The sequence below is a fragment of the Cheilinus undulatus genome, linkage group 9, assembly GCF_018320785.1.
Source record: "Cheilinus undulatus linkage group 9, ASM1832078v1, whole genome shotgun sequence".
Lineage (NCBI taxonomy): Eukaryota > Metazoa > Chordata > Actinopteri > Labriformes > Labridae > Cheilinus > Cheilinus undulatus.
Genome location: NC_054873.1, coordinates 33,128,034 through 33,155,846, shown reverse-complemented (window position 1 = coordinate 33,155,846; position 27,813 = coordinate 33,128,034). Strand labels below are relative to the sequence as shown.

The 27,813-nt window shown below is 40.4% G+C and overlaps 1 protein-coding gene across 6 annotated transcripts in view; it reads left to right on the top strand.

Annotated features, from left to right (window-relative positions):
- Positions 1-21,478, top strand: part of rassf7a (Ras association domain family member 7a) — a 55,821-nt gene extending 34,343 nt beyond the window's left edge. For all 6 annotated transcript variants that reach the window (XM_041796384.1, XM_041796381.1, XM_041796383.1 and 3 more), the window contains 5 exons: positions 13,264-13,447; positions 14,222-15,150; positions 17,219-17,393; positions 19,727-19,834; positions 21,233-21,478. In XM_041796384.1, coding sequence (XP_041652318.1) covers positions 13,345-13,447; positions 14,222-15,150; positions 17,219-17,393; positions 19,727-19,834; positions 21,233-21,264 — 1,347 coding nt within the window. In that variant the 5' untranslated portion in view covers positions 13,264-13,344 and the 3' untranslated portion in view covers positions 21,265-21,478. The remainder of the gene's footprint in view (positions 1-13,263; positions 13,448-14,221; positions 15,151-17,218; positions 17,394-19,726; positions 19,835-21,232) is intronic.
- The last annotated feature ends 6,335 nt before the right edge of the window (positions 21,479-27,813 follow it).

The following is a 27,813-nucleotide window of genomic DNA, read 5'->3' as shown; positions in this document are numbered from 1 at the left end:
CACATACCTGGCAAAAGGCTGGCCAAACACTACACGATTTTCAGCCTTATTTTAGGCCAGCTATGCCCCTCGCAAATCTAAAACAATACCTCTTCTTTAATCTCAGACAGGATTTTACCCTATACTTTCCCTGTTTTATCTTTATTTTGCCGCTTCTGTATGCATGCTTTAGCGCCAAGGGTTTTTATCGTCCTCCATGTTTGTTTTTCTTCTAAAGCCACATTTCATCTGGTGTGAGGGGAATCTTCACTGTGAGATCATTACTACAGGTGGTAGATGTGTGGTCTCATCGTCTGGCCAAGTCACCAAATGTGTGTGTGCTCAGAGGATTATAGGATGAAAAATCTTTGAAACCGTCCTCATGTTTAGGTCTCCCACATTTTTAAAAATCATTTAAGATTTGAAATCCATATAGTGTGGATGGCCTAGGACTGAAATTTAATCTTTTATGTGTGTATGTATGATAAAGCTTTGTGACTTGGAGTTTCTCATACACCACTTCTGTTGCAGCAACACATTTGGTATATTTCCTTTGGCAAGCTAATGGCAATATTCCCTCTAGCTCAGATAAGGACTGCAAGTGTAAATTGCATCACGGATTGCATGGGATTAAAGTATGATGAAACCCTAACACCAGTCACAGTCACTGAGAAAGTAGCCTTCCTGTATTATCACTAAAGTCCAAGGAGACTGTGTGTAAATTAAATTACATACACAATCTTGGATTGAAGAGCGTTTATCGACATTCTCTTGCATAAAATTTGAGCCCTTACTTTTGATTGTGCTTCAAGAATATAAGAAGTCAAAGAACCTAAAAAAAACCTAGAATGAATAATTGAATGGGGCAGACATGGAAGCGCCCTTTAAATTACTAATGAGTTCAGCTTCATTCGTGTGACACTGGAGGCCGTGGTACTGCTGACTCCTCAATGACACATGCATGCACGCAAGCAGGAAGTGTGCACCAGGCACCCTTACATGCACCTGCAGCTTAGAATAGCATGATTCAGTAAATTTAAAGCTACTCATCTCCAACTTTGAAATGTCTAAATTGCCTCCTTTAAATTAGTTTGCTCACTTAGAGTTTCTTGTCCTAAATTAAGCATTCTCATTAAGTTTGAGACAGCCTCTCTGTTGTCCATCTCACTTTTATGTCTAACTAGTTATTTGTCACAGGATAACTGAGACTGCACACACTTTCTATATGTGCATGCATGTTTAATGTTGTGTGTGTGCAGGTCTGAGAAAAGACTGATGTCTTCCTTCTCTAGAGAGCATTGCTGAGTCAGGTCGTGCAGTGTATAATTACATGTGGGTACCTATCAGCAGTCTTAGCCTCTTCTTCCCTGGCTCACCCAACAATTCAAACTCCCGTGCACCCTGAGCTCAGCCTGCGGGCAGCCAGATCACTCAGAGACCAGCTTTGCACTGGCTTTACAGTCAGCGACTATGTGCAATCCTACATTATCATTCTCGCCACTAGCTGCCGGCTCTGTAGGTGGATCCATGAGTCAGCGAGAACAAATTTCTGGTCTCTAATGCACTCGCCTCCGCTCCATTTTCTGAGGTTGAAGTGAACAAGTGAATGACAAATCAGGTATGAGTAAGTCTTTCACCAAGTGAGATGAATAATGTATTGTTGTCTTATTGTGGCCGGGGTTGTATAAACTATTGGGCCAAACACTCATGGGAGTGTCAGTACCTTTCAAAGACATTTAAAAGAGTGTCCCAGTGGCTTTAGAACTCCTACGTAGAACAGCAAAAACATCACCTACTTTCACAGCATTCTCAGGAAGTGAAATTTAAGACAACACCTTCTCCCCTTCTCTCTAGTGGTTCAGGCGAAGGTCACCATCTGTGTGTTTGCTGCGGTGATTCATGATGACCGGGATTTCACACTTAGTGCTGTTTTTACACAGTGTGGCTGTAGTGATAGCGACAGCCACAGGTGAGGGGCAGACTGTGAATGACTGTGTCAAGGCCTGTTTCAGACCAACCGGAGTAATCCTTGTGAACCTCTAAGCTAAGGTTGTCCAAAATATGCAATTTTCAGTACTTTTTCAATGTAATGTGTTTAAAAAATGATACCGTATTTTTAATTTAACCATTATTATTATCAAAAATTTCAATGGCTTTTAAAAAGTAATCATTTTGAGAGGACTGAATCCGTCAAACTTCTTCACAGTGTCGTAATTGCACACATGTATGTGCAGTTCTGTGCATTTTACACAGTTTGACTTTGTAAAAAAAGTCTTGCAAAGCAAATGAGGCCTGCTCTCCTTAATCGATTAAGGATAAGAATCCATGTGGTGAATCATGGCTTTTTAGTTATTTGATGCTCAAAATGCTACACAATAAAGTTTAATTGCTTTGTTTTATTTCCTGATTAATTTCCCGTGTGATCCCTACAAGCAAATATTCTTCACCTTATCTAACAGTTGTTCCCATGTAAAGTAACCATTATCAGTATTAAAATCCGAGGAGGTTTCAGTGACAATCTACCCATTGACTAATGATGAATTATTAGTTCACTCCTTGTCCATCTCTAATAACTAAACTTAAAATTCTAGTCTTGTGACAACCCTTCCCAAAGCCTTTTTAGATTTTTTATTACATGCACAGCAAATTCACAGCTTGTATGCTTAGTCACTGGACATCAGCTGCTAAAAGTTGCTGAAAGTTGAATATGCATATTAGTTCAGCTGGTGTGGGATTTACATTTGCAGGTCTGCATTTCTACATATTAGGTATCAGTGCTTATATTTGCCCTTGACTCTGAGGCAAAGGTGTCCCCTGTATTAATGAACCGCTGATCCTCTCTCATTGGTATTTCACACTTGGACGAGCCAATCATTATAACGGAGAAGGGCTGCAGCGTCAGATCCCTGTGTGTGAGTATGACGACTAAAGCTTATTAGCAGTGTTTCTGATTCCTCTGCGCTGAGTCATTAGCATGTCAATAGATGGAGAGACACAGGCAGACAGGGGTCATTTTCAGAAATGGTCAGTCACAAGCATTTGGATTTTTGTTCCTTGAAAAAAAATTGCCAAATTAATGTGCTGTAAAAAAATGCATTATTCATCAGGTGTGTTGAAGCTTCAGTGAAGCAGCACTAGCGAGGAAAACCAGGCAACCATTCAGTCTAATTAACAGCAGTGTGTCTGAAGAGCCTGCAGCAGCCCGGCCTCTCCGCTTTGAGGAAGAAGGAGCTGCACAGCCACTGTCACAGTAAAATAAACAATTTTTAACATATGTATGCACTAATGCTCGCGTAAAAAAACTAAATGTTATCTTGGCAGCACAAACAAAAAACACACATAACCCAGTTTTCTTTGTAAAAGTAGAGCTTTAGAAGTTTTGCACGCACTACAAAGTGAACAGGCCGCTGTTTGATGTTTTGTTTAACACCTCCCAGACACTAAACTATCCAGCTGCGACTCTGTTACTGTCCTACATTTTAGTGCTTTGTCACAAACTATAAAAGAAAAAGTTCTACTGCATGAGAGGTTAGTGTACATTGGAGAGTTGTGTTGAAATGTCATCTTGTGGAAGCTCTAAGATCTTGGATCTCGCTTCCTCACGTGCCAAAAGGATCCCGCCCTGCTCTCTGACCACAAGCACTGCAGCTCTGCTGATAATAGCTCCTGCATGGAAGTAAGGGTGCCTTTTGGGAGTTAGTGCATCACTTTCTTCATGGCAGATGTAGAAGATGATCTGTCACAGATACAGTCAAGGCACTTGCATATGTCTTGTTATTTCTAAATGTTCTCTTATTTCACTGGGGACTAAGCTGGTTGTTCAGTTGTTTTAAATCAGTCAATCATTTTGTATTACCATAGTGCAAAACCATGTAAGATATGTCAGGACATTTTTCAAAAAGAGACGCCTGGCTCATACTTGGTGTTGTATTATTTAGACAGACCCAACATGGCAAGTACTTCAGAGCCAAGAGAATAACCTCTTTTAACAGCCATATTTAAGCACTTTAACTCACAGGAAGACTTAAATCATTTTGGTTAGTATTTATGAATAAAGGAACAGTCAATGAGGAGGAAAAGAGTGACATTTCTTCTCAACGATCTTGATTATAATACTATGAGAGGATTTTTTAAAAGCCCTTGGGCTGTGACTGCAACACCTTGCTCTCTATAAACAATAATGATAGTGTTATTATACTATCCCAGCTCCACCTGTTCAGAATTAGATGTTGACACAGAAATAAAAGTAATCTGAGCTGAAAAACTGTTTTAGTGTGTCATCAAATCATATAAATAAAACTGGTTCAAAGTACAGAGCTCTTTATCTTGATCTGTATATGTGTTGGTTTGCAGGACTACACTTCCTCAGCTGGATATTTTGTGTGTAATAATGAAATGATGGAGAATACTCCTGCGATTCATCAAAAGATTTCCAGCAGATCTAATTTCAAGGGAAAAATGATCATTTTCTAACTTTATGACTAATTATTGCTCCGTTCTTAACCACAGGCCTATTGTGGACTTTCTGTTTGTTTCTGGTCTCATCGGTCTTTAAGCACATAAACTGTGCTGACACGAAGACGGGGGAGGAAGAACAATGCAAAACACGAGTCAAGGGAGGACGAGAGAGAGTGTCTGTTTTGCCTTTTTATTAGCCTTATCAGTGGTAACGTGGACACAGCAGAAAAGCTGGCGAGGCAACCCAGCGATGCCAGGGTCCACAAAAGAGGCAACACTGTCTGCTGAGTGTGGAACCGGGACAACAATAGTGTCTCTGCAGCACAGATGAGACCATGCTGCTCGGTGCCAGCGCGTTACTGGCTATTTGAATGTTTTTGTGTCTCTGCCAACCTGGACCGGAGTGGTACAGAGGACACAGCTTCTCTGAGCACTGTTCATTGTCCTCCAACAGCAGTGTTTAACATATAATATAAACTCTGCCAAGCCTCAGCCAGGGCCTTATTTTCTCTAATAGGAGAAAGTGTTTGTCTACATTTGTTGTATTTCTATTTGTGTATCTCTGGTTCAGGTCAGAGGCAGTGTGATGCATGCTCTGCCCTTTACTCCTGCCATTGTTCCTTGGACTTCTGCTGTTGCAGAGATAGCACAGTTATCACTCTGAGCTTGGTGCAACCTCTCATAAAGATAGGTCTGAATGGCATGTCTGCTCACAAAAACACCCACTGATACAAGCTTTTACATGAACACATGCAGTGCAGCCTTTGACCACTGCATGACTTCTCATGCACACACACATACTTTTGCATTACACACCCAGAGAGCTCTCTTCATGGAGCCTCAGGGCTCAGGTGTGGAGACGTTAAAGTACATTTACAGCCTTCTTTGGAATTTTACTGATAAGCTTTGTTCTTCCAAATGTTTCCCAACGCTGACTTACTAACTGAACGTAATGTTTGAAAGTTTGATCATAAATAAAGAGTGAATGGAGGGTGTGTCTGGCTGTGGAACATTTGAACTTGTGTGTTTCTACATATTCGTGCGTTGCATTTTTGTATTTTGTGTGTTGAAAAAAAATCACTACAATAAGTGGCGTGTGGGTGTTTCTTGAGAATTTTAAATTAGAGGCAGATGTGAGATGCTTTTAAGCAGTCAAGTTATGTCTTGAAGTGGGAGTACAATGAGAAAAAATAGAGACGTGAGGAAATTCATCTTTAATTCGATGCTGATTAAAAAAAAAAAAAAAAAAAACAACACTGATAGATTTTTGATTCTACTAGCAAGAATAGTAGAAGTCCTAGGCATACCGTGTTTGGCATTTTCCCCCCAGTTGCTTGTAAATGTCTACATGCTATCCAAATTGCACAAATACGTTGGCAGTGTTTTACACAGTGCCTCCTTCCCACAAGACAGTCTGGCTGCAGACAGTTCATCTCTAATGGCCACTTATTACCATTTATCTGAGACACCATGTATTTCAGAACAGAAATACATGCCAAAATGTCCTAATTAAAATCAGTACTGTACTGTGTAGCTAGCATAGCTATGTTAGCTTCAGGTAAAATCAGGTTAAACTTTTGTCTAGGGTTAGGGTAAGGGCTAAGGTAACGGTTAGGATACCAAAAGTTAAAACCCTGACCTGCAAAACCTGATTACAAAACATTTTATAAAGCCAAGTAAACAGCCTGCTTACAAGAAAAAAAACATTTCCTCCATGAAAACTCTTAAACACAGCAAGCATGGCTTAGAAAGCTCCATTAGCTTATAAACTAGCTTACGTAGCTTCGTTAGCTGTGAGAGCTACGTAGAGAATGGAGCTATGCAAATGTTGCTAAAGCAAAGCTCACAAATGATCTACATAGCTAAGTTAGCTTTAGCTACGTTTTCTTTAGCTCAATTTGCTAAAGCTAACTTAGTTATGGGTAATGGAGCTACGTAGTTAGCATAGCTAAGGCTAAGATAATAGAGAAGCTATGAAAGCTACGTTACATTATTTACATAGTTATATTAGCTTTAGCTATGTTTGCTACAGCTTACATTGCCAAGCTTTCTCAGCCATGTGTACTGTGTAGCTAGCATAGCTATGTCAGCTTTAGTTAAAGTTAATAAAGCTAAAGCAAGCCACTGTTTGTGTAACTACTTCTAAAACGGGTCTATAAATAATTTAATTCTGGATTAGACCTATGAATTTTATGAAACGTTGCTTAGTCTGTAATGTTTACAATGAAGTTGTTTCATGAGTTTAACTTCCTGACTTGATCTAAGACTGGGAATACATTCTACCAGCAAATCACAACTCTTCTGAGATATACCGTGTCTCAGATGAACAATCTGTGAGAGTGGCCATCAGATGGATGGTTTGCAGCCAGAATCCCTCCCTCCTCTGCTTTTTGACCGTTTTCATGATATACTCTTTTGTCATTAAAGCAAAATTTTTGGTTTGTGAAGTTGAATAGACCACCTCTGCTCTTTTTTCTTGCAGCAACTTTGGGTTAAAATATCACTGAAAAGACTAAGTGAGAACATTTTAAAACCCATGTTAATGAAAAAAAGCATCTACAGTACATATAAGAAACATGAACAGCCTTACAAAACTCATCCTGCTTTGTAAGTAAGGAAAAAATTAGTTTCACCATGGCATCAGCTTGACCAAAAAAGGCCCACCAATTGACAGGCCGACAATGTTGCTCATGCCATGTGTCACACAGACGAGCTGCCTCATGCCCAGAGTCTGCTGGGCTGCGATGCTAACCACTGCGTCCTCCAGTTAAAGCGCTGGGAGGCTGTTATTGAGGAGAGACAGACGGTGGCACAGACAGGCTGATGAAAGACGCAGAGGATGGGTGAGTGATGATGAGAGGGGAGAGAGAAGGAAGGGCACATGGCTCCAATCACTGCTCTTTTTTCTACTACTCTTTATCTGTCAGACTTCTCTTCCCTCACTCATTTGCACTCTTTCTATCTTTCTCTGCTTTTCATCATACAGTACGACTCGTTCGTTGCTTTTACTCAAAAACAGATCCTTAAATGTCTTTCTTAGCTGATGTCTTTGTGTCAGAGCCTTTTTGATTGCTTCACTTTGCTGATAACCTCCTAAGTGATTCTGCTTTATCTTGGTTTCCTCCTCTGAGAAAACATGGCAGGCCAGAGCTCAGAGTTTCAACTGAAACTGTGATGTTTGTTTGGGAGGGAGGGATGAGGTAAGGGTGAAAGTTAAAGTGAGAGTGGGATGTGTTTTTGGACAGATGGGGTCAAATGTAAGTTAGAGGCTGGATTTCTGAAGATGATATGACGAGTTTTTGATAACTTTGGTGGCTTGAATTAGAGTGAACTCATGCAGTGAGTGCAAAGCTTTATGCAGTCTGTGTTTGTTGACGGTATTTGCATGTTGACTCTGACTCACCCTCCTTTTTGGATAGCAAATGTGTTGATTGACAGCCTGTGTGGCTTCTGCAGTATTTTTAACATTATTCAAGCCCCTATCATTGTAGTTTTGAGCCTCTGTTGTTGGTATGCTTCATGATTGAGACACTACGTAAAGGTGCACCTGTTCTTTCAGTGAGAGGTGACACAGGACTCCAGAGCTATGCTGTGAAAAGGAGCAGGGTCAGGCGGATGTCTGCTGCTCAGTGTTGTTGTGCCTGTGACAAAGAGAATAGACAGCAACCTGAGACTCACAGGCCTGTTTGTTTCCTGTTAGTGCAGATTATCACATTTCAGCAGCCAGGAGGGATGAGAACTAAGCATCATGGGAGAGTGACATTCTTGGCTTGGAGATGTTTGTGTTTAATGAGATTGTTATGGTACATTGAAACCCCCAACAGATGTGGAGGAGATTTTCTGTACAGTACCATCTGCAAGTTTGCTCACATATGAAATACATCAACTCCAGTCAAGTAGGACCTAATCATCCCTAAAATCATTGACTTTATATTGATATAGTCCGCTTGTCTCAGTCTGTAGCGTTGTATGAAGTGAAGCCAATCAAGGCCCACGATGGGTGGTGCCATCTGATGCTGAAAGGTGTACATCCTACTTATTTGATGTATCAAAATCTTGACGTGGTAAGTCAACTGTCTGTGCATCTTTGGGACAAATCTCACCTCTCATATATAGAATATACATTGCATTCAGAAAGCATTCAGACCCCTTTCACATTTTTAAGTATTGTTATGTTGCCGCCTGATGCTGCAGTCATTTAAATTAATTTTTAGTCTCATTAATCTACAATCGGTACCCCATAATGACAAAGTGGAAATAGAAATTTAGAAATGTTTGCAAACGTAATGAAAATAAAAAACTGGAATATCACATTCACAAGTATTCAGACACATTGCAGCAACATTTGAAATTTAACTCACGTTCCACCTAATTCTCTTAATCATTGCTGACATGTTTCTGCACCCTGATTGAGGTCTACCTATGGTCATTTTAATTGATTGGACAAGATCTGGAAAGGCAACACCAGGACTCTTACAAGAGTTTGTCATCCAACCAAGTTGAGCAATTGGTGGAGAAGTACCTTAGCAAGAGAGGTGACCAAGCACCCGTTGTTTACTCTGACTGAGCTTCAGATATCCTGTATGGAGGTGGGACAAAGTTCCAGATGGACAACCCTCCACCGATCTGGGCTGTATGGTAGAGGGGTTAGACAAAAGCCTCTAATTAGTGCAAAACACAAGAACGCCCCGGAGTTTGAAAAAGAAGCACCTGAAGGACTCTCAGACTGTGAGACACAAGATTCTCTGGTCTGATGAAACCAAGATTGAACTGTTTGTTTTGTGTTCCTAAAAGTTATGTCAGGAGGAAACCAGCAGCGCACACTCGCCATTGTGGAATGCCGTGACATCCTTTCACACTCGCTGCAGAATAGTCTGTTACGACTCTGATACTACCTCTAGATCCAGATCAGAGGTGGGGCGAGATCGACCCCCCCTTTGCGGAACGGTCACTTTGATACGTAATTGCGGAATGAAGGCGTAACAGACCAGGAAAAGAGAGGCATTGTGAAAGTAGCTTAAGCAAACAGTCAAGACAACACAGAAGTGGCTTGTGGACAACTCTGTGAATATTCAAGAATGACCAAGCCAGAGTCCTGACTTGAACCCGATACAACATCTCTGACTGCCAAAGGTGCTTCAGCTAAATACTGAGTAGGAGTCTGAATACTAACATCAATATGATATATCAGTTGCAAGGAGTTGTTTTTGTGAAAATAGCTGTCAATTGTGATATTATGTTCAGTGCTTGTCTTTAAATCAATTAACTACTTAAAACAAAACTACATTTGGACAAAAAGTAACATGGTAGGAAGTAATTAATTAGCATGACAGGTCAGGTTCAGCAAAAATGTATTTGGTATGTATTATACCTTTACAGTTTGACCCTTGTTCCACCTGTTAACATGTAGGAGGTGGGGTTTTATTTAGAGTTTAACCTGTCTGATTTGCATTTTATTTTTGCATAAGAGAAAGTTTTTCAGGCCTGTAAGGTAGCATTCAACTGGTTTCTGGTTTTTAAAACCCTTCCTTCTGTTCATCTGTGTGTTTGTAAAAGAAGAAGAGCCCAAAAGAACATAGCTTAAGTAAATGATTATCTACTCACTCAGTGACTCAGCCAGTTAGGCCTAATTATGGATTGCAACACCGCACACTCTGTGCCCTCTAAGAGAAATATATTAACATCTCTGTTGCATTGGAATTTTAGTGTTTTTTATTTTGACGGTGCTCCTTTTTCATATCAAAATATCACCTTGCTCGCATGGCTCACAAGAATTAGTCACCACATGCCTCTGTCTCCCGCCTGTTTCGTGTGATCTCTGAGCTATGCTGTCATTCCCCCCTCTGTTTGCCATGCCGCGTTGTGCCGTTCTGTGTGATGTTGTTGCCACATCAGATAGGCTGTTGCTCCCCAGCAGAGTCGGCTGTTTGGCGTCCAAACAGCGGTGGAGTAATGGTGGCGAGAGGGGGCAGCCAGGTCAGCAGCAACCGAGGGATGGAGGCAGGGGATGTGGGGTGGTTTGGGAGGGTGGGGTGAGGGCTTTGTTAAGAAAAGCAGGAATTCTTCCGGCTGGCAGATGAAGTCAGTGCATTCCTCCAAAGCAGCTCCCTATAGGCAGCCAGTGGAGCAGAGCCAGGCGCTGAATGAGGGGCAAGATAATGGTGGGGCTCAGCTTTAAACACCTCCCATTGAGAAGCGTAGAGACGAAGAGAAAGGGAACACCATCTGTCTGACTGTGGGTGAAGAGTTGTCTTTTTATCCACCTAGGCTACAAAGTTTCATTCAGTGTGCCAAGTTCTATAGATAATCCTGCCGCTGCCCAGGGGCATTTCACTTTTTATGAGCACTGCGGTATTTTATTGCCTTATTTTGAAGCTTGGCTGTAAAAGTACAGCCTGGCAGAGGGGAGGCCTGGATAACGATATTCATTTGGGTTAAACTTGCTGCCCGGACGCGTGTTAGCCTACCTGCTGATCTGCTCTCTGAAGTCTGATGAGACCCAGTTCTGGTCCTGCTGAGGCAGATCAAACTTAGACACACACATACTCCCAGATGCATACACACACACACTTGTTCTACCTCTCCTGCCGTGTTTCTTGTGTATTTCTCCCTGCACAAACACCAACTCCCAAACACAGACACACTCGGGTTGCTCCACTTTCCCCTGTCCGTTCCCCTCGGCGGTAAGCTATCATAACGGCTTTGAAGGAGGGCAGCAGAGCGTTTAATTGGGTTACAGATTGGCATTTATGCTCACAGGTCCACAAGATACTGCTGGGACTCTTAACTAACCACCAGGAACCTCACAAAATTTGACACTGCTCAACCTCTTGAGCTGCTGTACTGGAAACCTACAGTTCAGTGATGTTCTCTCTCTGAGTAGAACATCTGTGACGTCTGTCCTGTTAACTACTTGGAAACAGGTATTTCAGCTAATTGACAAACAAGTTAGGGTACTGTGGATATGGCAGCCTCCAGTGTTTTTTGTTTCAAGTAGCAACAAGTTGGGTCATATGCTGGGATAATATTACATCATGATCCAACACCCTGTGACGCCTTGAGGAGACCTGTGTGGTGTCTTTTTAATTGACCCCAAGAGCTCAACAGTGCTTCGAAAGGCATTAAAGTGGGTTTTTAGAATAAGAAAACTGTATTGTCAATCCACGTAATCAGCACACAAGATTTGTCACCAGAAGTGCTTGAAAAAATAATTTCATGTCAGAATTATAAAAATCATATTCTACAATTTTAAATCCATTCAGATGATCAAAAAAATATATATTTTTAAACATACTTTTTAACACCCTAATTGCTTTTTTTAAGCCTCTCAAGGGCCCCTTTGTTTAGTTTTTCAATGAATTCATGTCCTCTAAGCATATTTTAGACATAATTAAAAATGTTCAGTGTTGGTACAGTTTTGTATCTACAACAACCACCGACATTTCAGCTGAAAAGTCACCCATTGACACAGTCACTTGTTCAATCGTAACACCAGCTGTCCTAGAGCATCATCAGCAATGAAGGATTTAGATGTTTGATTTCAAGTATTTCTTGCCTTAACACACATTCCATTCATATCAAAGTATTTAAGCTCAAATTAATGATATCTTTGTTTAGGCTATCCTCTGTGCATTTACATTATTGTATCCAGCGATATAAACATATTGCAGACAAAAAAGTGCATGATCTTGAACTCATTTTAGAAAGCTTTTCAGAGTCAAAGAAGAATTTAAAGCCCCTAAGGGCACAACAGACTGAAGCAGATGCTGAAATAATCACTTCTGAATGAAAAGTAGTAGTGTGTTGTGAATTAGGAATTGTTTTCAATCAAAATTGATTCTGAAGCTAATTATTACCCGCCAGAATCCAAATCGAATCATGAGATACTGAAGTATTCACATCTTTAGTTATCACAAATCACAAAGGTAGTCCTGGCCAAGACAGCATGATAAGTTCCATATATATGACAAAAGCATAACAACAAATGCTATATCTATCAACATGTCACTTGGTCAAATGTGTCCTAGCTTTAAAATCTCCTAAACTAATGCAACACTTCAGCATAAGATGACCCTGTAGCTCGGACCAAGAATATCAAGCAAAAACATTACATGCTCTTTTACCAAAAACAGGGCGAGTTCAGGGAATATTATACATGATGAATCCATGAGATTGAAGGTTACAGCTACTAATAGTCAGCAGTAAATCATGTAAAAAGGCCTTAAAAAGAAAGTTATCCCAATGTCCCATCCTTCTTTCGTATATTTCATGTATAATGTCTATCGATTCATCCTTTGTAGGTGGGTAAGTAGTGCCTTGCGATAGCTTTTTTGTGTGCAGTCAGAAGAAGTAGTACATATTTTGTCATCATTGCATCATTGCTTAATATAATAGAGTATTTTTTTGTTTTATTCACCAAAAAATACAGCCAAACTTCTTCTCATCTGGTGCACACTAGAAACTAACCCTTGCTCAAAAGAAAATATCTCATGCTCATTAGAAAGTTTGGTGTGCTCACAGGAAAGTTTCTTGTGTGCACTCTTTGAGATGTGTCCAGCTCACAGAGACCATTAGGCTCATCCAGTGAAGCAGAATCACAGACACTGTGGTGCACATGAAATACTTCCTCATTCCTGTTCAAACCTCCTCCTGAGCACAGGAAATTTTATCCTGCTCACTGTGCACAAGTTGGCTTTGCATGCACACCTGACCTAAACCTTAAATGTTACTTCTTCTGCCTGTTGGATTCCAAACATGTGGAATCTAAATGAATCAAAGAATTTGACAACCATGCGTCTAACATATTCTTCTGTTCTTGTCTTTCAGAGTCAGTGCCATGCAGTGTTGAGTAAAGCAAAACTGAAGTGACTGTTTGAAGACCTTCATCCTTGTGCTGCGTGGTCCCAGATGGAGCTAAAAGTGTGGGTGGATGGAGTGGTGCGTGTGGTGTGCGGCCTGTCTGAGGAAACGTCCTGCCAGGATGTGGTCATTGCTCTGGCTCAAGCCATTGGTGAGCAGCTTAAACTTTATCTGGCTGAGAAATATCATGCCATCTTGCTGTGATAGGAGTTGTAAAGTAGTTGTTTGTTTGCTTGATAGTTTATCTTTAGAGGTCTTAAGTGATTAGATAACAGCCCTGTCTTTAGAGACAGTTCAAAACAAACAGTAGTTTCACTTACTGTGGTGTCAAAAATCTAGGTCTGCTCTCACCTTTCAATTCTCCACTGACCCCAAAAGAGAACTCAGCTGTATTATCAGAGGGGTCAGTCTGGATTTGAGCCGGCTCTCTGTCCCTATGTCCTCCAGCTGTATTCACACTATACTCTGCAGCGGTGTTGAACAACATAAATCCAGATTTAGCACTCTCCTCCTTCCATGAGTGAGCTGCCTGCCAAGTCATTAGGGAGGGTTTGTCCTAATTTCAAGGTCCTTGTGGAAACTTCAGTTTATTTGAACATTTTTTACATGTCGTGCGAGTCTTACGCAGCAGCCTTTTATTCGTCCCCTCAGAGGGAGAGATTTAGAAGTATCAGCATCATCGTAATGCGTCTGATGTCATTTTTTCACCCAGCAGTACTTGCGTAGAAGCAGTGGGAGGAGTCAGACTAACTGCTTTCAGAACCATGAAGATTAAAAAGGTCTTTTACAAAGTTTTTTTTTATTTACAAGTAGTTATGGAGCTTCTTTAAACCGATATTTTCATGTTTTATGACAATAAAGTTGGTGCTTTACAGTGTTACAGTAATTTTCTTTGCACTCATTCTCTGTCTCTGTCTATCCACAGGTCAGACAGGTCGTTATGTCCTGATCCAGCGCCTCAGGGACACAGAGAGGCAGCTGCTGGCCACAGAGAAGCCTCTGGAGTCTCTTGCTAAGTTGGGCCAACATGGCAGTGAGGTTCAGTTCTTCCTGCGGCGAACTGGCCCAAGCAGCAGTGACTCACCTGGCCCTAAACAAGACAGACCCAGCCCCCTCCCCCTCCCAAAGCACCCTGAGCCAGAACCTTCGAAACGCAGTCAGCCTAAGAAAGCACTCACCTTCAACCTTGGGCCATCCACCTCTCCTAGAACCAAAGCCAAACAGTTTAAGAGATCTCCTCGGGACTCTCCAGAGCAAAGAGCCTCCCCCTCTCCTTCCCCCAGTCCTGTTTCCTCTCATGTGCCATCGCCCTCCCCCTCCCCACCTATAGGCCCATCGAAAGAGGAGGTCTTTAGGAAGGTTCTTCAGCAGCAGGAAAGACTGAGGGCCTTTGAGGCCCAGTTAGAAGCCCTGGAGAGGGAGTCACATTCCTGGGAGCGTTCCTACCCGTCACCATGTCCCTCACCTGTCTCTGATGCCCGCTTGCAAGAAGAGATGAATGCTTTGGAGCTGGCGCTGCGCAGGAACCAGGCCGAGCTTGCACATGAGCAGTATTGGGAGGAGCAGCTTCAGGCGGAGGTGGAAAGGGAGCAAGGGATGAGAAGAACGCTCGGGGAGCTCCATGCGCAGCTAGACGACTGCGGGCGAAGGCTCCACGAGTTCTCTGTTCGTTCCACTCAGCTGGAACAAGAGATCCAGAGGGAGAGCCAAGCCGAAGGGAAAGCCAGCAGACCGGAGGAGTCCCTCGATGCATTGAAGGCGGAGCTCCAGAACCAGGAGCATCATGGGACAGGGCTGGAGGAGCAGCTATCTGAGACTGACAAGGCTCTGGGGAAGGCAGAGTCTCTGCTGCAGGTAAGGAGAGAGGTCACGGTTCTGGAGAAAGGGCTTTAAATCCACGTCAGCCCATGTATGTAGCACAGACTGCCTTCTAATTACACTGTGAGACTGTTTCCCTCTCCTTCCTGTACACTGCAGCAAAAATATCACTCATTAAAGCAAAAAAAGAGTACTGTTCCAAAGGAAACATGATTTACTGTGACATATTAACTCATGAATAATTAGACATGAACGCTGTATACTCACATCCTGCTTGTCTTAAGATGTTTTATTGTATGAATTTACAGTCTAGCCAAACTTGCTTGACAGCTCTTGGTAGCTGTCTTGTATGCCAATTCTGAGCACGTGGTTACTATTGGTGTTTTTCATACCATTGCCAGTATCTTCATATTCTTGTATCCTGTGTATGCAAAAAAAGAGATTAAAGGAGATTGATTTGTAGAACTAAAGCCTTCTTTATTGCATGTACTCTGCCTGGACTTATGATAGTTTATTATGTTATTGTTTGTTTACATTGGGTGGTTGTCATAGAGGTGACTATATCAATAAAAAGCCTAACCCAGTTTTAAATGAAACTCAAGTTTCCTCATTATCCGAGACTCTTGTATCCACTTGGTTGGGCTCATTCAAAGTAGTTCCAGGCGGGGAAGTGAAGAAAATTAAATTCCTTTTTTATTGTAAGATGGTAGAAGATGTTTTGTCAGAGAGAAATAGAGTGTTTCCATGTCTTCATTAGGGAAGACTATCTACACTGAGAGCCTATTGTGTCTCTTCCCTATTTTTGCTCTGAGTAATAAATAGAAAACTGGCTGCAAAACTAATTAACAGTAACAATAAGCTCATTGGAGTCATCAGTCAGTGTTCCCTGTGGGGATGTGTGAGACTCTGGTGGTGAACTGGACAAATTTAGTGCCCTGTTGATGGAACAGAAGGGGACGGTGTGGTATATTGTGTACCACTCTGTTATAGCATGCAGCCAACAGTTATAAAAGCATTTACAAAGAAAGTTAACCGCAGAGGCATTTTGCCTCACAAGCAGGAGCAAGAAGTTCTTATTTCCTAGAAACGACGTGCGAGCACTGGTAACATAACAGAGTATAATAAAGCCTAATGCATAGCGATGTAAAGGTGTGAATGTCTGGACGTGTCAGTCAACAGTTGTTCCAGCCTGCAGAGTGTTTAAGTGTTATTGCTGATGAGCACAGCACTCCTGTCATTAGGCTAATGGAGGCAGACCTGCAGGTGTGAACTGCCTCGGCAGGCTGCCTCAGTCCAACATCAATTAAACGTAAACACACACAACAGCTCTGAGGTTGTTAGAGTGTGCTGCTGCTGCTTCCTGTAATGGTGTGTAGACACATTGATTTAGCACAAACGGGTGGTCGATTAAGACTGATTGACTCACTTGTTTGTTTGCATCCCAGTTTAATCTGTGGGCACAAAGGTGATGCAATGGAGGATCTCTGAACTCTATGTTTTTGAAAGTATCATTAAAACAAGTCATCTTTGCTTCCCCGTTGGTGTTTGGTTAATTAAGACAACTGAATGCAGCATCAAATGAGCACTGTAGGTATTCATTAGTATATACGAGTCATGCTGCTGGAATCTGATGGAATTTGAAAAATGCTCATGGTAGTGACTTTGACTTTGATGATTTATGGTACCTAGACAGTTTCATGATGGCTGATAGGTTGGAGTTTCTGTCAATAACTTGAGGAGGGATATGTAGACTCTGCTGCCCCCTGGTGATGAAAAGATGTTCTCCTTTTAGAGTTGTTATGGAACTTACCAGCAAAAATGGCAGTCTTGCATTGGAATATAACAGATTAATGTATTTCTTATTTCATTATTATTATCATAAGTTATTATTATCTTAGTTGTAGTAGCAGGAGTAGTAGTAGTAGTAGTAGTAGTATTATAGTTGTAATTGTGATAACAGAGCTATATCTACTGACCTACTTGTATGTTTGACTTGCCATATTTCATATTTTACCTACTTATTAAAAGACAAAATGGTGTCAGTGTTCAGTGAGTCAGAGCTGACTGTCTTCTTCACTGATCCATGTCTTTTTTTCACTTTCAGGCCAAACAGGAGGAGCTGGAGGAGTTAAATAAAGAGCTGAGGCAGTGTAACCTGCAGCAGTTTATACAGCAGACGGGCGTCCTGCCCGCTCACACACACTCACGCACAGAGCTTCAGGAGCAACTGGAGCAGTTAGAACTGGCGCATCTTTTGCAGGAGGGGTACACCAATGGAGGTAAGGGTCTAAAACTTCTAGAACTAGAAGTACAAGATCATTTCATGACATCGTGTTGACTTTTTCAAAGTTCACATGTGCATTCACCTTTTATTTATAGGGAACTAAACAAACTGCAAAAACTCAAATCTTAGCAAGGCTATTTCATTTTCATCTGATAAGTCTGGAAAGACAAAATAGCAAAACCGTAAAAAATGAAGGACTGATTTGCTTGTAAGAAAGTTGCAATGTTTGCCAGTGCATCCAAATGTACCTGTTTAGTATCATGCACTAATTTAGATATCTATGTCTAATTTTAAGACATTCAGCAAGATAAATTTCCTCACCCTAGTCACAGAATTTTGTTACCCTTTAACTCTTTACCTCCTGACCCAGCGCCAGCGCTGTGTTTTATATGTCTGGAGTATTGTTACCTTAACTCTGTCAAAGCTTGTCTGATCAGAAAATTTCCAATGGCGTTGGAAAGCTGAGAATTGTGGGCATGCGCACATATATGGTTCATTATGGTAGTCGCAATAGTGGCATTTGTGCGTGTCTGTCATGAGCAATAACAACATGTTACTTGAAAATGTGGAGAATGCATTTTTCCACCTTTATTTGCTCTAATTTTCGTCATGTATATAGTTATCTTTTGCACTGTATTTTGCACACCTAGACTCAAAAAATGACTGGTGATTGTTCTAAACATGTATAGGTTCACATTTCAAATGTCTAATCAAAACTTCATGAGCAATAACCAAATTTCTTCTCATAAAAGCCATGAAAAACAAATCCATTATCGTGTTTTTCTTCTTTTAAACTGCTGACAATTCCATATAATGAGCAATAATCATTAACCAGATTTTGGAAAGTCAAGTGCAAGTACTCCTGGGAAAAGGGACCAAAGCTCTCAGACTTAGGGCATTTCCTGACTACTTTATAGCCATAATAACAAAATATGTCCAAATCGCCATTTTTAGACTCAGTAGGTAAAGGGTTAAGAGCAATCAGAACTTCTTTTATGATTATAGTATACTGAATTAAGATTCTTATTGGATTTGTCTGGTGAATGTAGCTCATATTATGTGTACTTTTTCTATTATTTTTACTTTTTTCTTTTGACTATAAACTGTTAAGATTTGAGTTTTCTCAAAGAAGGGAAAATATAATCCATATTAGGATAAGAATGATTCACAAGACAAACGCTGCCAAAGCAGGAAAAAAATATACAAATAGATGTGAATCTGCAACCAGAAAGCCTGCATTTTTCCTCATTCATAATAAATCGTTTTATTTATTTATACCTTCAAAGTTTTTGAAGGATTCCTCTTTTGTATTGCTTTTTTCTTCAAACTTATTAAATTTCCCTTTATAGATAAGAAAAAAGATCATAAATCCTTAACATTCAGTTCCACATGGATGCTTATATAAAGGACCACACACATCTAATAACTGGTTTCATGTGATGCATAGAATTTTTGTCTTGATTTATCATTTGTGTTTGGATACTTGTTTTTTAAACAGTGGTTCTCAACTGGTCTGGTCTTGGGACACACCACCGGCACCTCAATGAGGAATCATGACCAAAATTTCAGAAAATTTTCAACCATTCAAAGTTATTTAATGAAAAGTATTGCAGTTCTGATCTTTGAAAAACAGAAAATGCCTGAAGAAAAACACAGGACAAAAACCTAGGGAAAGTGATCCCTATGGACGTCCTAGGTGGACATAGATGCAGGCGTCCATACTGTACATCTCATTCGACTACAGTTCCTGCAATAAGATGTTAGTTTTGGGAGCTTTTAGTAGCCGTTAAGAAATTAGCACATTTTAGTGAAAAAACAACTTTGTTATCCTAAGATGACTGGATAAATAACTCAATATCTCGAGAAAAGAGCCAAAAATGTACTTATCATCATGGCAAATGGAGTAAAATAACTATATGTCAGTGCAGGGCTGAAAACAGCTCTGCAACCCATTCTTGGGTGCTGACCCACCATTTGAGTTATTGTGACCCAGTTTTTTCAAATATACAAGCACTCAAATTTATTTGAGAATAAATGTTTGGGCCCTAAATGGAAAAAGAACATATTGAATAAAGAGACAGTGTGGAAATTTGAGAGATCTCTGATGCACAGAGATGTAAAAAGACCATTAGGTTCTTCCTATCTGACAGAATGGCATAATCTCTCTGGCGCACATGCAAAACTTTCTAGTGATCACATGAAACTTTCTTGTGCTCACAGAATAGTTACAAGAGTAACTATACTGTGCACACCAGAGGCTTGATGTTTGACTTATTGTCTCCAAGCATCTAATAATAAAGGCTAACATGTTTGTCTTCTCTTTGTCAGGCCACATTGTACCTCAAGTGGACTCCCCGCCTCGCCCCACTGCCAAACAGTTCCTGGGACATCCCCGCAACCTGCAAAACCCTCTCGTGTCCAGTCTCAACCCTGAGGGTGTGTATGTGTGAGACCCTGCTGCTCCCCCAAGTCCACCCTGCTCTGCTCCTCTCCTCCCCCCTGGCCCCAGAGCCACCTTTGCCCCCCAGTACTTCCTATCCCGGCTTGATTGGGTTTAAGGCTGCAGCTGTGTTGGGTAGTGGAAGCATCTGTTTGGTGGAGGTCCCTGTCATCTACCTTTACAGGCTGAAAACTTCTCTCGTATGCCTAACTTTTTAAATTGACTCAAACTTTTACATTCCTCCATCAGTTGTTTGCTGTAATGCTTTAAATCTTTCTCTCTCTCCCCTCCTCTCAGCCTTCCTCCTCTCTCACTGTTTGCTCCTGGACTAACAGTAGCTGCTCACCTTATACTTTAATGCATCTAAGAACTTGCTCTTAATCTCTCTCCACTCTGTAATACAGAGCGGCCTTCCCACCTTCAAGTCAACAATCGTGTACCGACAGCTGCTTCTCACCGTATCTCCATGTAACACTTCCATCGCACTGGGAATGACTGTAGCAGACATTCTTGATTGTAGTGCTGTTTTTATACTGTGACATGGAAATATATGTGACCAATGTCATTTCAGTTTGCCTTTTATGTATGGATACTATTTATACATGTGAGAAGGGGGTGTGTCTGTGTATCTATACAATGCCTTGTACTTTGGTGACACTTGACTTCCAAAGAGCAAGAGCCTTCGTGGAGGGCTCTGCAAAATGTATTGCACTGTCCCATTCTCCTCCTGTGTGAAGCCTTGGCCCTTGTTTGCCTACTGAGAAATGTATCTCAAAGTCATTATATCTCAGTTTAAGGAGCGTAAAGTGAGTTTAATTCTATTGGGAGATACATTTCAAAAATAGTGCCCCAAACAAGGCCAGGGTTTTGTTCAATTTTTTCATTTTCTATTGGGTGAAATGTTTTTCTTTTGCAGTCATCACACCTAACATTGACCTGTCATGATTAATGTGCCTGTTTAGGTCTTGGGTGAGCTTAAAGTCCTAAAACAACATCAGTTTAAAGAGGGAAGCTGCTGTTTCAGTGCTTCCAAAGATGACCATCCAAACCCCCTTAACCAGTATTTACATCATCATAGCACTTAGCATTTTATCATTCTTGTTATGCTTAAAACTGACAGGTCAAAGTGAAGTGTGTTTGAGTGTGCACTCCTCCTACAGTGTGGTGTTTCCTCTTTGGGATTACATAACTGCTTCATGCCATGGAAACTACAGATATCTCAGAAAACAAACATGCTTAAAACCACTCCTGTCTAAAAATGCTACTCTAGAGTTAAGATGAGCAGATTTTTTGTCTGCTTTTGCTTGTGTGAGATTTTTTTCTATCTTGGCTGAAAAAACTGTCTCAAACAAAGGGATCATCATCCCCTCCTTATTTTTGTGTGTGTCTTGCAGTCCTGACATCCCGCGAGTCATCATGGAGATAAAACATGGACCCACATGGCCAAGGGAAACTTGTTCACTGTTGTGTCACCGTCACCTCTTATTTAACCCCTTTCTTTGTGACTCATTATTTAATCCTCCATGATATACATACTGTATATACATAAGACAAATATATTTACAGAGTTTTGCTACTGTAAACACTGCAATATCTGTATGAAATGTAAAATAATTTAGAAACCTTTTACCTAGAGCAATTATTACTATTACTATGTATTTAAAGATAATAAAATTGTGTATTGTGTTTTAGATAATCTTCTGCTGAGTGCTTGTTTTTCTTAATATCTCTTTATTACAGACTAACTGGAAGAGTAGTTGCTCATCTATGGTAAATAATTAACACACCAGTGAGTGTACTCCTTCTAAAAATGTCCGTGCCATGAAGCTCCTATGTGAAATGCATAATGAATATATTATAGGTACTGAAATATGCATGCTTTCCTCATCGCTCATGGTACAATGACTCCAGTGATGCTCGATCATCTCAGGACGTTTTGAAGTCAGTACCCACAGGTGGCTGATTGAAAAGTTCACAGAGTGCATCCTTTTAAGCAGAGGGAAATGTTGCAGACATCCTGGCATCACAGCTGCCGCTGTTATGGATGATGTAACGCAGTAGATTTACAAGACATGTGACCGTACAGGCACAAAGGGCTACGAACGTGTGAACATTTACAGCATGACTGGTGATCTTCTAGGTGGAAAAGTAATTGGTAATTAGTTTTTACCTTTTTTTAAATTTTCGTGCTATAGTAAATTGTTTTATTTTACAAAGAAGAGACGGTATAATAGTGGGAAAAAGTGGACTTTGGCTCTTTTAGTTCATTTTTTTTATAAACAGACAATAAAGCAGACTATTGTCTTGTGATGTTTTATCATAAACGAAAAAATCACCCTGGCATGATTGGATAAACACTGTTGCACAACTACGGGCTCCCATACAACACTCCTGTCCTCCACCCCTTTCCTGTTTGTTTACCCTGGAGAGTAAATATGCCGTCTGTCACACACTAAGTGACTTGATCTCTCCTTGCTCTCTGGATAAACCCTGACTGAAACCCTGCCGACTTTTGAAAAGCAAAAAATATATATCATCTGCAAACTTTGACACATGAAACCCAAAGAAAATACGCATTTTTCTCTGCAATGCACAGATGAATTGATAAGAATCACTTTCCAAAAGCATCAAAAGTCAGCTTTTTTAAATCAATTCCATCTATGGTGTAAACTTTTGACCCCACGGTGAGATTATCACAAAACAAACTAGAATGCCAATTCAGATATTACGATTAATTATGCAGAATTGGATTTTACTGAGAAGATTTAGAGCTGTCTGGCTTGGCTGGGGTTAGATAAGCTCCAAATCCTTGTTTAGTTCCCACTGTCTGGACAAGCTGCAGCTTTGTGGATCGCTGATGCCAACCTGTGGATGCTGAGGATACTGCACAAACATGAAGTCAAAAGAGAAAGTGCTTCTTTTTCCACTGCCCAATTTCACATGAAAATTGGATTGTAATGTAAGATTCAGTTCAATGCCTTGTGAGTCATTTTTTGACATATTTCTTCATTGCTTGTGATACCATCTGATCTGATGTTTTCTTTTTAAATGACCTCAGGTCAGTGGGGTGATGTTTTCTTTTCTCTTACAAAATTACAAAATTTCTTTTCTCTTAGAAAATACATACAATTTCCTACACCACATTCAGAAACCAAAGTGAATCCAGTCTATTTAAATAGACAGGAGCAGATTAATATTTCACTCCAACACAAATCTTAACCAAATCTGCTACTGGGAAGTGTCAGATCAATGTAGAAGCTGTACATATGATAGAAAACCGTTCAGCAGAGAGAAGAGGGTGTCTGGGAACTGGCCTCCTTCATGTACCAAATGTAGAGTGAGCATCTGCACGTCCACATTATGATGATGAATGGGGCCACAAGTTAATGAGTCTGACATACTGCACTTATCTATTCCTCTGTGTCACAATGAGTCATTATGCATAGATGGGAATGAAACATCTTCACTGATACCAAGAAATGAATCGCACAGTGAAACAGAAAATAAAATACATGATGCCACAGCAGTTTTGAGTAGAGACTTTACTTCCTAGATGAGGTGTTCTCTTTACAAACATGGTACATTATTTATAGGTACAGTTTAATACTGATGTTTAAAGCTTTACATCAAAGAAAATAACCACTCCAGCTTGATCTAAAGCCATATTAAGTGTCTTTCTGTAATGCTCCTATTTTAGCTGGAGGGGCCCTGGGAACCTTTTCAGGAACCCCCAGAGGGCCTCTGACCTCAAATTAGGATCCAGCTGGTATGATGATGACTATCATGTCAAATGCAACAAAAAGAGAAATAAAACACTCACCAATAGTCTTGGCAGCAGACAGCGTAAGAGGGGTGGCCTCTATAGGGGCAATTCAAAAGCCTTAACTAAGAGGACAGTATGTGAACATAGGAAGAAGTACATGGAGACCCAGTGGGCTGAGCAGTCATGTTTAGCAGGCCTGTCCCAGAAATGTGCACGAGACACGTTTGGGGGGGGGAGGTAGAGGTGTCTGTCTGCTCCGGCTGTGGCTGGTCTCTTTCACGACCCCCCAAAAATATCAAATGAGAGGTATTCCCAAAACCAGGTTAGCCGCTGTCACACGCACAGTGGAACTGGCAACTGGCACAATGTGCGTTAGTCAGTGGCTTACCTGCTTTTAGAGCTCAGACTGACAAACGTGGGTAATCTGTGGAGTAATACACAGAGAGGATGAGCAATATAACACAATAAATCAGACAAAGTCAGCAGAAGGAGCGACGAAAACAAGCAACTCATTTAACTTATTCCTTAAATTGAATTTAAAATTAATCTACAAAAACAAAATTACGTAACAATTCAATAAAATCGGCAAATATCCGAGCGCCCATTGTTCTAACAGTGTTTCAAAGTGAAGGCCTGAGACACATTTATAAATTACAGCTGCCCACCAGTGTGCGATGTATGTATTCACACGCGAATAATATATGCCTCATGATAAAATTGTTTTTAAAAGTTGTAAAATAATTTATTGTTACTCCTAGAAAGTGCTATTAAATGCACGGAAAGTATTTATCAAACGGGTGTCGTCTATTCATCCTTAACATATAGATCGAATTAAGAACAGTGGTAGATAAAGGGAGCTACTTACCACTCTCAAGTTTTCTTTTGGGTTAATTTTAAAAGAAAGAATCTTTCATTTCCGGCGATAGGATCCTCTATATCATCTAAATAGATATCCACATTGTTTTTTCTGTAAAAGAAATCACAGCCTATGATTAAAGTTAGGTGCATTTTAAGAACATAGTGTAGCCTACACCGACGCACAAGTTCAGTTCACTTGCACTACCCCTACCCTGCCCACTCCCCTGCATCTGCAACCCGACCTGGTTATGCAAATTACAAATATAGTGGCAGCGCTCACAGCCAATAATAATCCGGAGCGGAGTTAGAAGACCCGCCCATTCTAGATGACGGGCAAATAAAAATGTCTGAGAGGTTGGTTCAATAAGGGCAGCAGGTTCAGCTGACTTGTGGAGTTGTAGTTGGGGTGCGGCGCGTTCAGTTTTGCACGTCGTACATTAGGAATGAACCATTATCGTGTTAACAGTTTCCTGTCCTGGTCGATTATTTATGCAAACGTGAATGCGTCGCAGGTTTCTCTAGCTCTAAATAGACGCCATGTGATGGGACAGCTGCCGCTGTAGGTGAGATGCGGTGTTTAAAGGCGTCGAGACAAAGGACGCCCCTACCCCTACAGTGTGAAGTGGTTGAACTCGGCTTACTTGTGTACAGTGTTGCCATGAGCGGAGTGTGGCTGTGCACGTACCAAGGATGCAGCATGACAGTCTGATCTGATGATGACGAGGAGGAGGAGGAGGAGGGTGATGATGATGATGATGATGATGGTGATCACTCAATTATTTAAGGAATGTGAGTTTGTAACTCTGACATCATCGAAATTTGAAGATACAATTTAGACCCAAATAAGAGCACCGTTTAAATTTTAGCATCAAATGAATGAAAGTTCAGAGAAGTTCACCACAGAACAACTTATGAACTCACCAAACAACAATACAATATGTATTTATACCAAAATCAAAATGTTTTCTCAAAACAATATATTTTAGTGAATATTTAACACGATAAATCATCTCTATTTAGAAATCCATTGAAATCACAGCCCCCTCTCACTTCGGAACATAATGTTCCCTCTTTGTCTCCGCCATGTTGTCATAAAACCTGAATGTTGAGGTGGGTCTCTTGTTTTGTTCCCCCCTGACCAGTTTTTGACTGCCAAAACCCCGCCGGATTATTCGCAGCCAGGATACACATAACCCCATGACATAAAGAAGCAAATCTGGATTACATTGTATTATGTAACAACTGGTTTTATTAAGTGAAAGCTACCACTAGGGGGCGACAGCCAGTCTAGACTGCTGAAGTAAACGCTTCAGGCTTGTTGTGGCAGATCCTGGCTTCAAGGAGTGGTTGGTAGGGTTTCTCTAGACCCTTTAATCATTTATTATAAACAATGCATTTCATAAAACAAGCTGCTACTTTTAAAGTCAGTTTTCTCCTGCACACCATTAGATTGGCATCTGGGATTTCTCATTTGTTTTTATGTTGTTATCACTTTTGTAATAAATGAAATCATATCTTTTTAACGTGTTTGTTTTAAGACTTAGTTGGGGGCTTTTTGCCTTTAATTTGACAAAGCAGTGGATGGAATAGGAAAGAAGCTACAAAGCAGACTTAAATCCAGGCTGAGGTTGTAGCCTCATGTGCCATCAGTGCTCCCTTTTTTGTTTGTTACATGGGATACTTGTTATGGGCGAAACCCAGGTTTACCAGCAGAAGTATACATTACAGGCTACCATTTTAAAATACTTGAAAAAACAAATTGGTTGGGCCTTACAGGCCTGGAACCTCTCACAAAATTATTTATCCCTATTTAATAGGCTATTTGAATACAGTTTCGGATCGAAAATTCAAAAGGACTTTTTCCATTTGAGGGGGAGGTTGCACATCACCAATGAGGCTGTGTTCATAGAGTTTCAAACGTGTAAAAAAATATAAAAGGCAGCACATATCAAATAGCAAGTAAAGTAGGACAAACCACTGGTTTATCTGGCTAATATCTTATCACAATATTGTGAAGCCCCTCAAATAAACTAAGGGCCAAGGGCTATGTAGCCCTAGCCTTCGATTCGAAAGAGAATTGGCATACCCCTTCACCTGACGTGATCGCACAAAACTAAGAAGGGCTAAGATAAGGACTAAAGGGTAGAAATGGGATTGACCCCAAATTTGGCCTGTGGCTCCTTTCTTACTTTCCTGTCTCTACCCAAGACTCTGAACCCTATTTCCTACCCTATCCACTGTCCTTCTCTCTAAAATAAAGTTATGAAAAGCTCAACAATATATCTTAAAAACAGATGAGGAATCATTGTGTGTATGACCATTTATTTCTCAAAGATACACAAGTGAGAATGTCTGTAAAAATGATCATTATACCAAAGAATATGGCATTGTCACCACTATCGCACATGTGCTCTAGAGGGCACTTTAGAGAGAACTGTCATACTTATCTTTTCTTGGGTGTGTGGCAGTTTTTAAACATTATCATAAAGCGTAAAGGACGTATCAGTCGGTAAACTGTATGTGTGTTAAAACTGTTTTTATCCATTTTTGAAAAGCCTTTTTTGTTTAGGTTCCAGTTAACTGAAGTTATCCGTTTTACTTTTTTTTTTTTTTTTTTTTTTTAAATTGTAACTGTTAATAAACTTTCCTCTTACCAAAGTGATATCCAACTGGACAAATTTTAAAGCCATAGATCCATTGGTTATAGGTCAATACCTCTTCAAAATCTTTAGATTTGGTTTAAGGTCTCCTTTGTCTGACTTCTTTACATCTAAAACACATATTTGTTTATACATAAAAATATGTAGAGATTCATAGAGATTCATTATATAATTTAGAGCAAACTGTAGAGAACAACAACAAATATTTTTGATTAATTAAAATATTTATTTTCTCGACCCACAAAAACTAGAAAACAAACACATACAAGTTATAACCCATCTAATGTCTTGATACGCCCTGTATACCCACTTGTTGCATTAAAATGCAATTAAGGTAAAAATGTAAGTGCAGCATGCAATATGCTGAAATACTGTTCACGTATTATTCCCTTACTCTGCTGCATTAATCAGTATATCAGACATATTACTACTGATGGTCAACCTCATGTATGCAGAGGAGGAAGACTAGACCTCTGTTTTCCTTATGGATTTTGTTGAATGTGAGCTTTACAGGAAAGTACAAAGCTTTCCATTAAATGCTTTAAACAAGTGGTTCTCAAATGGTGTGGCAAGGCACAGCAGTGTGCCTTGAGGCAAGTCTAGTGTTCTTTGGGAATTGTTAAAACCATACATTATTATTAGAGCTATACAATAAATAGAGATCATGCAAAATGAGTGACAGCAGCTGTTTTGC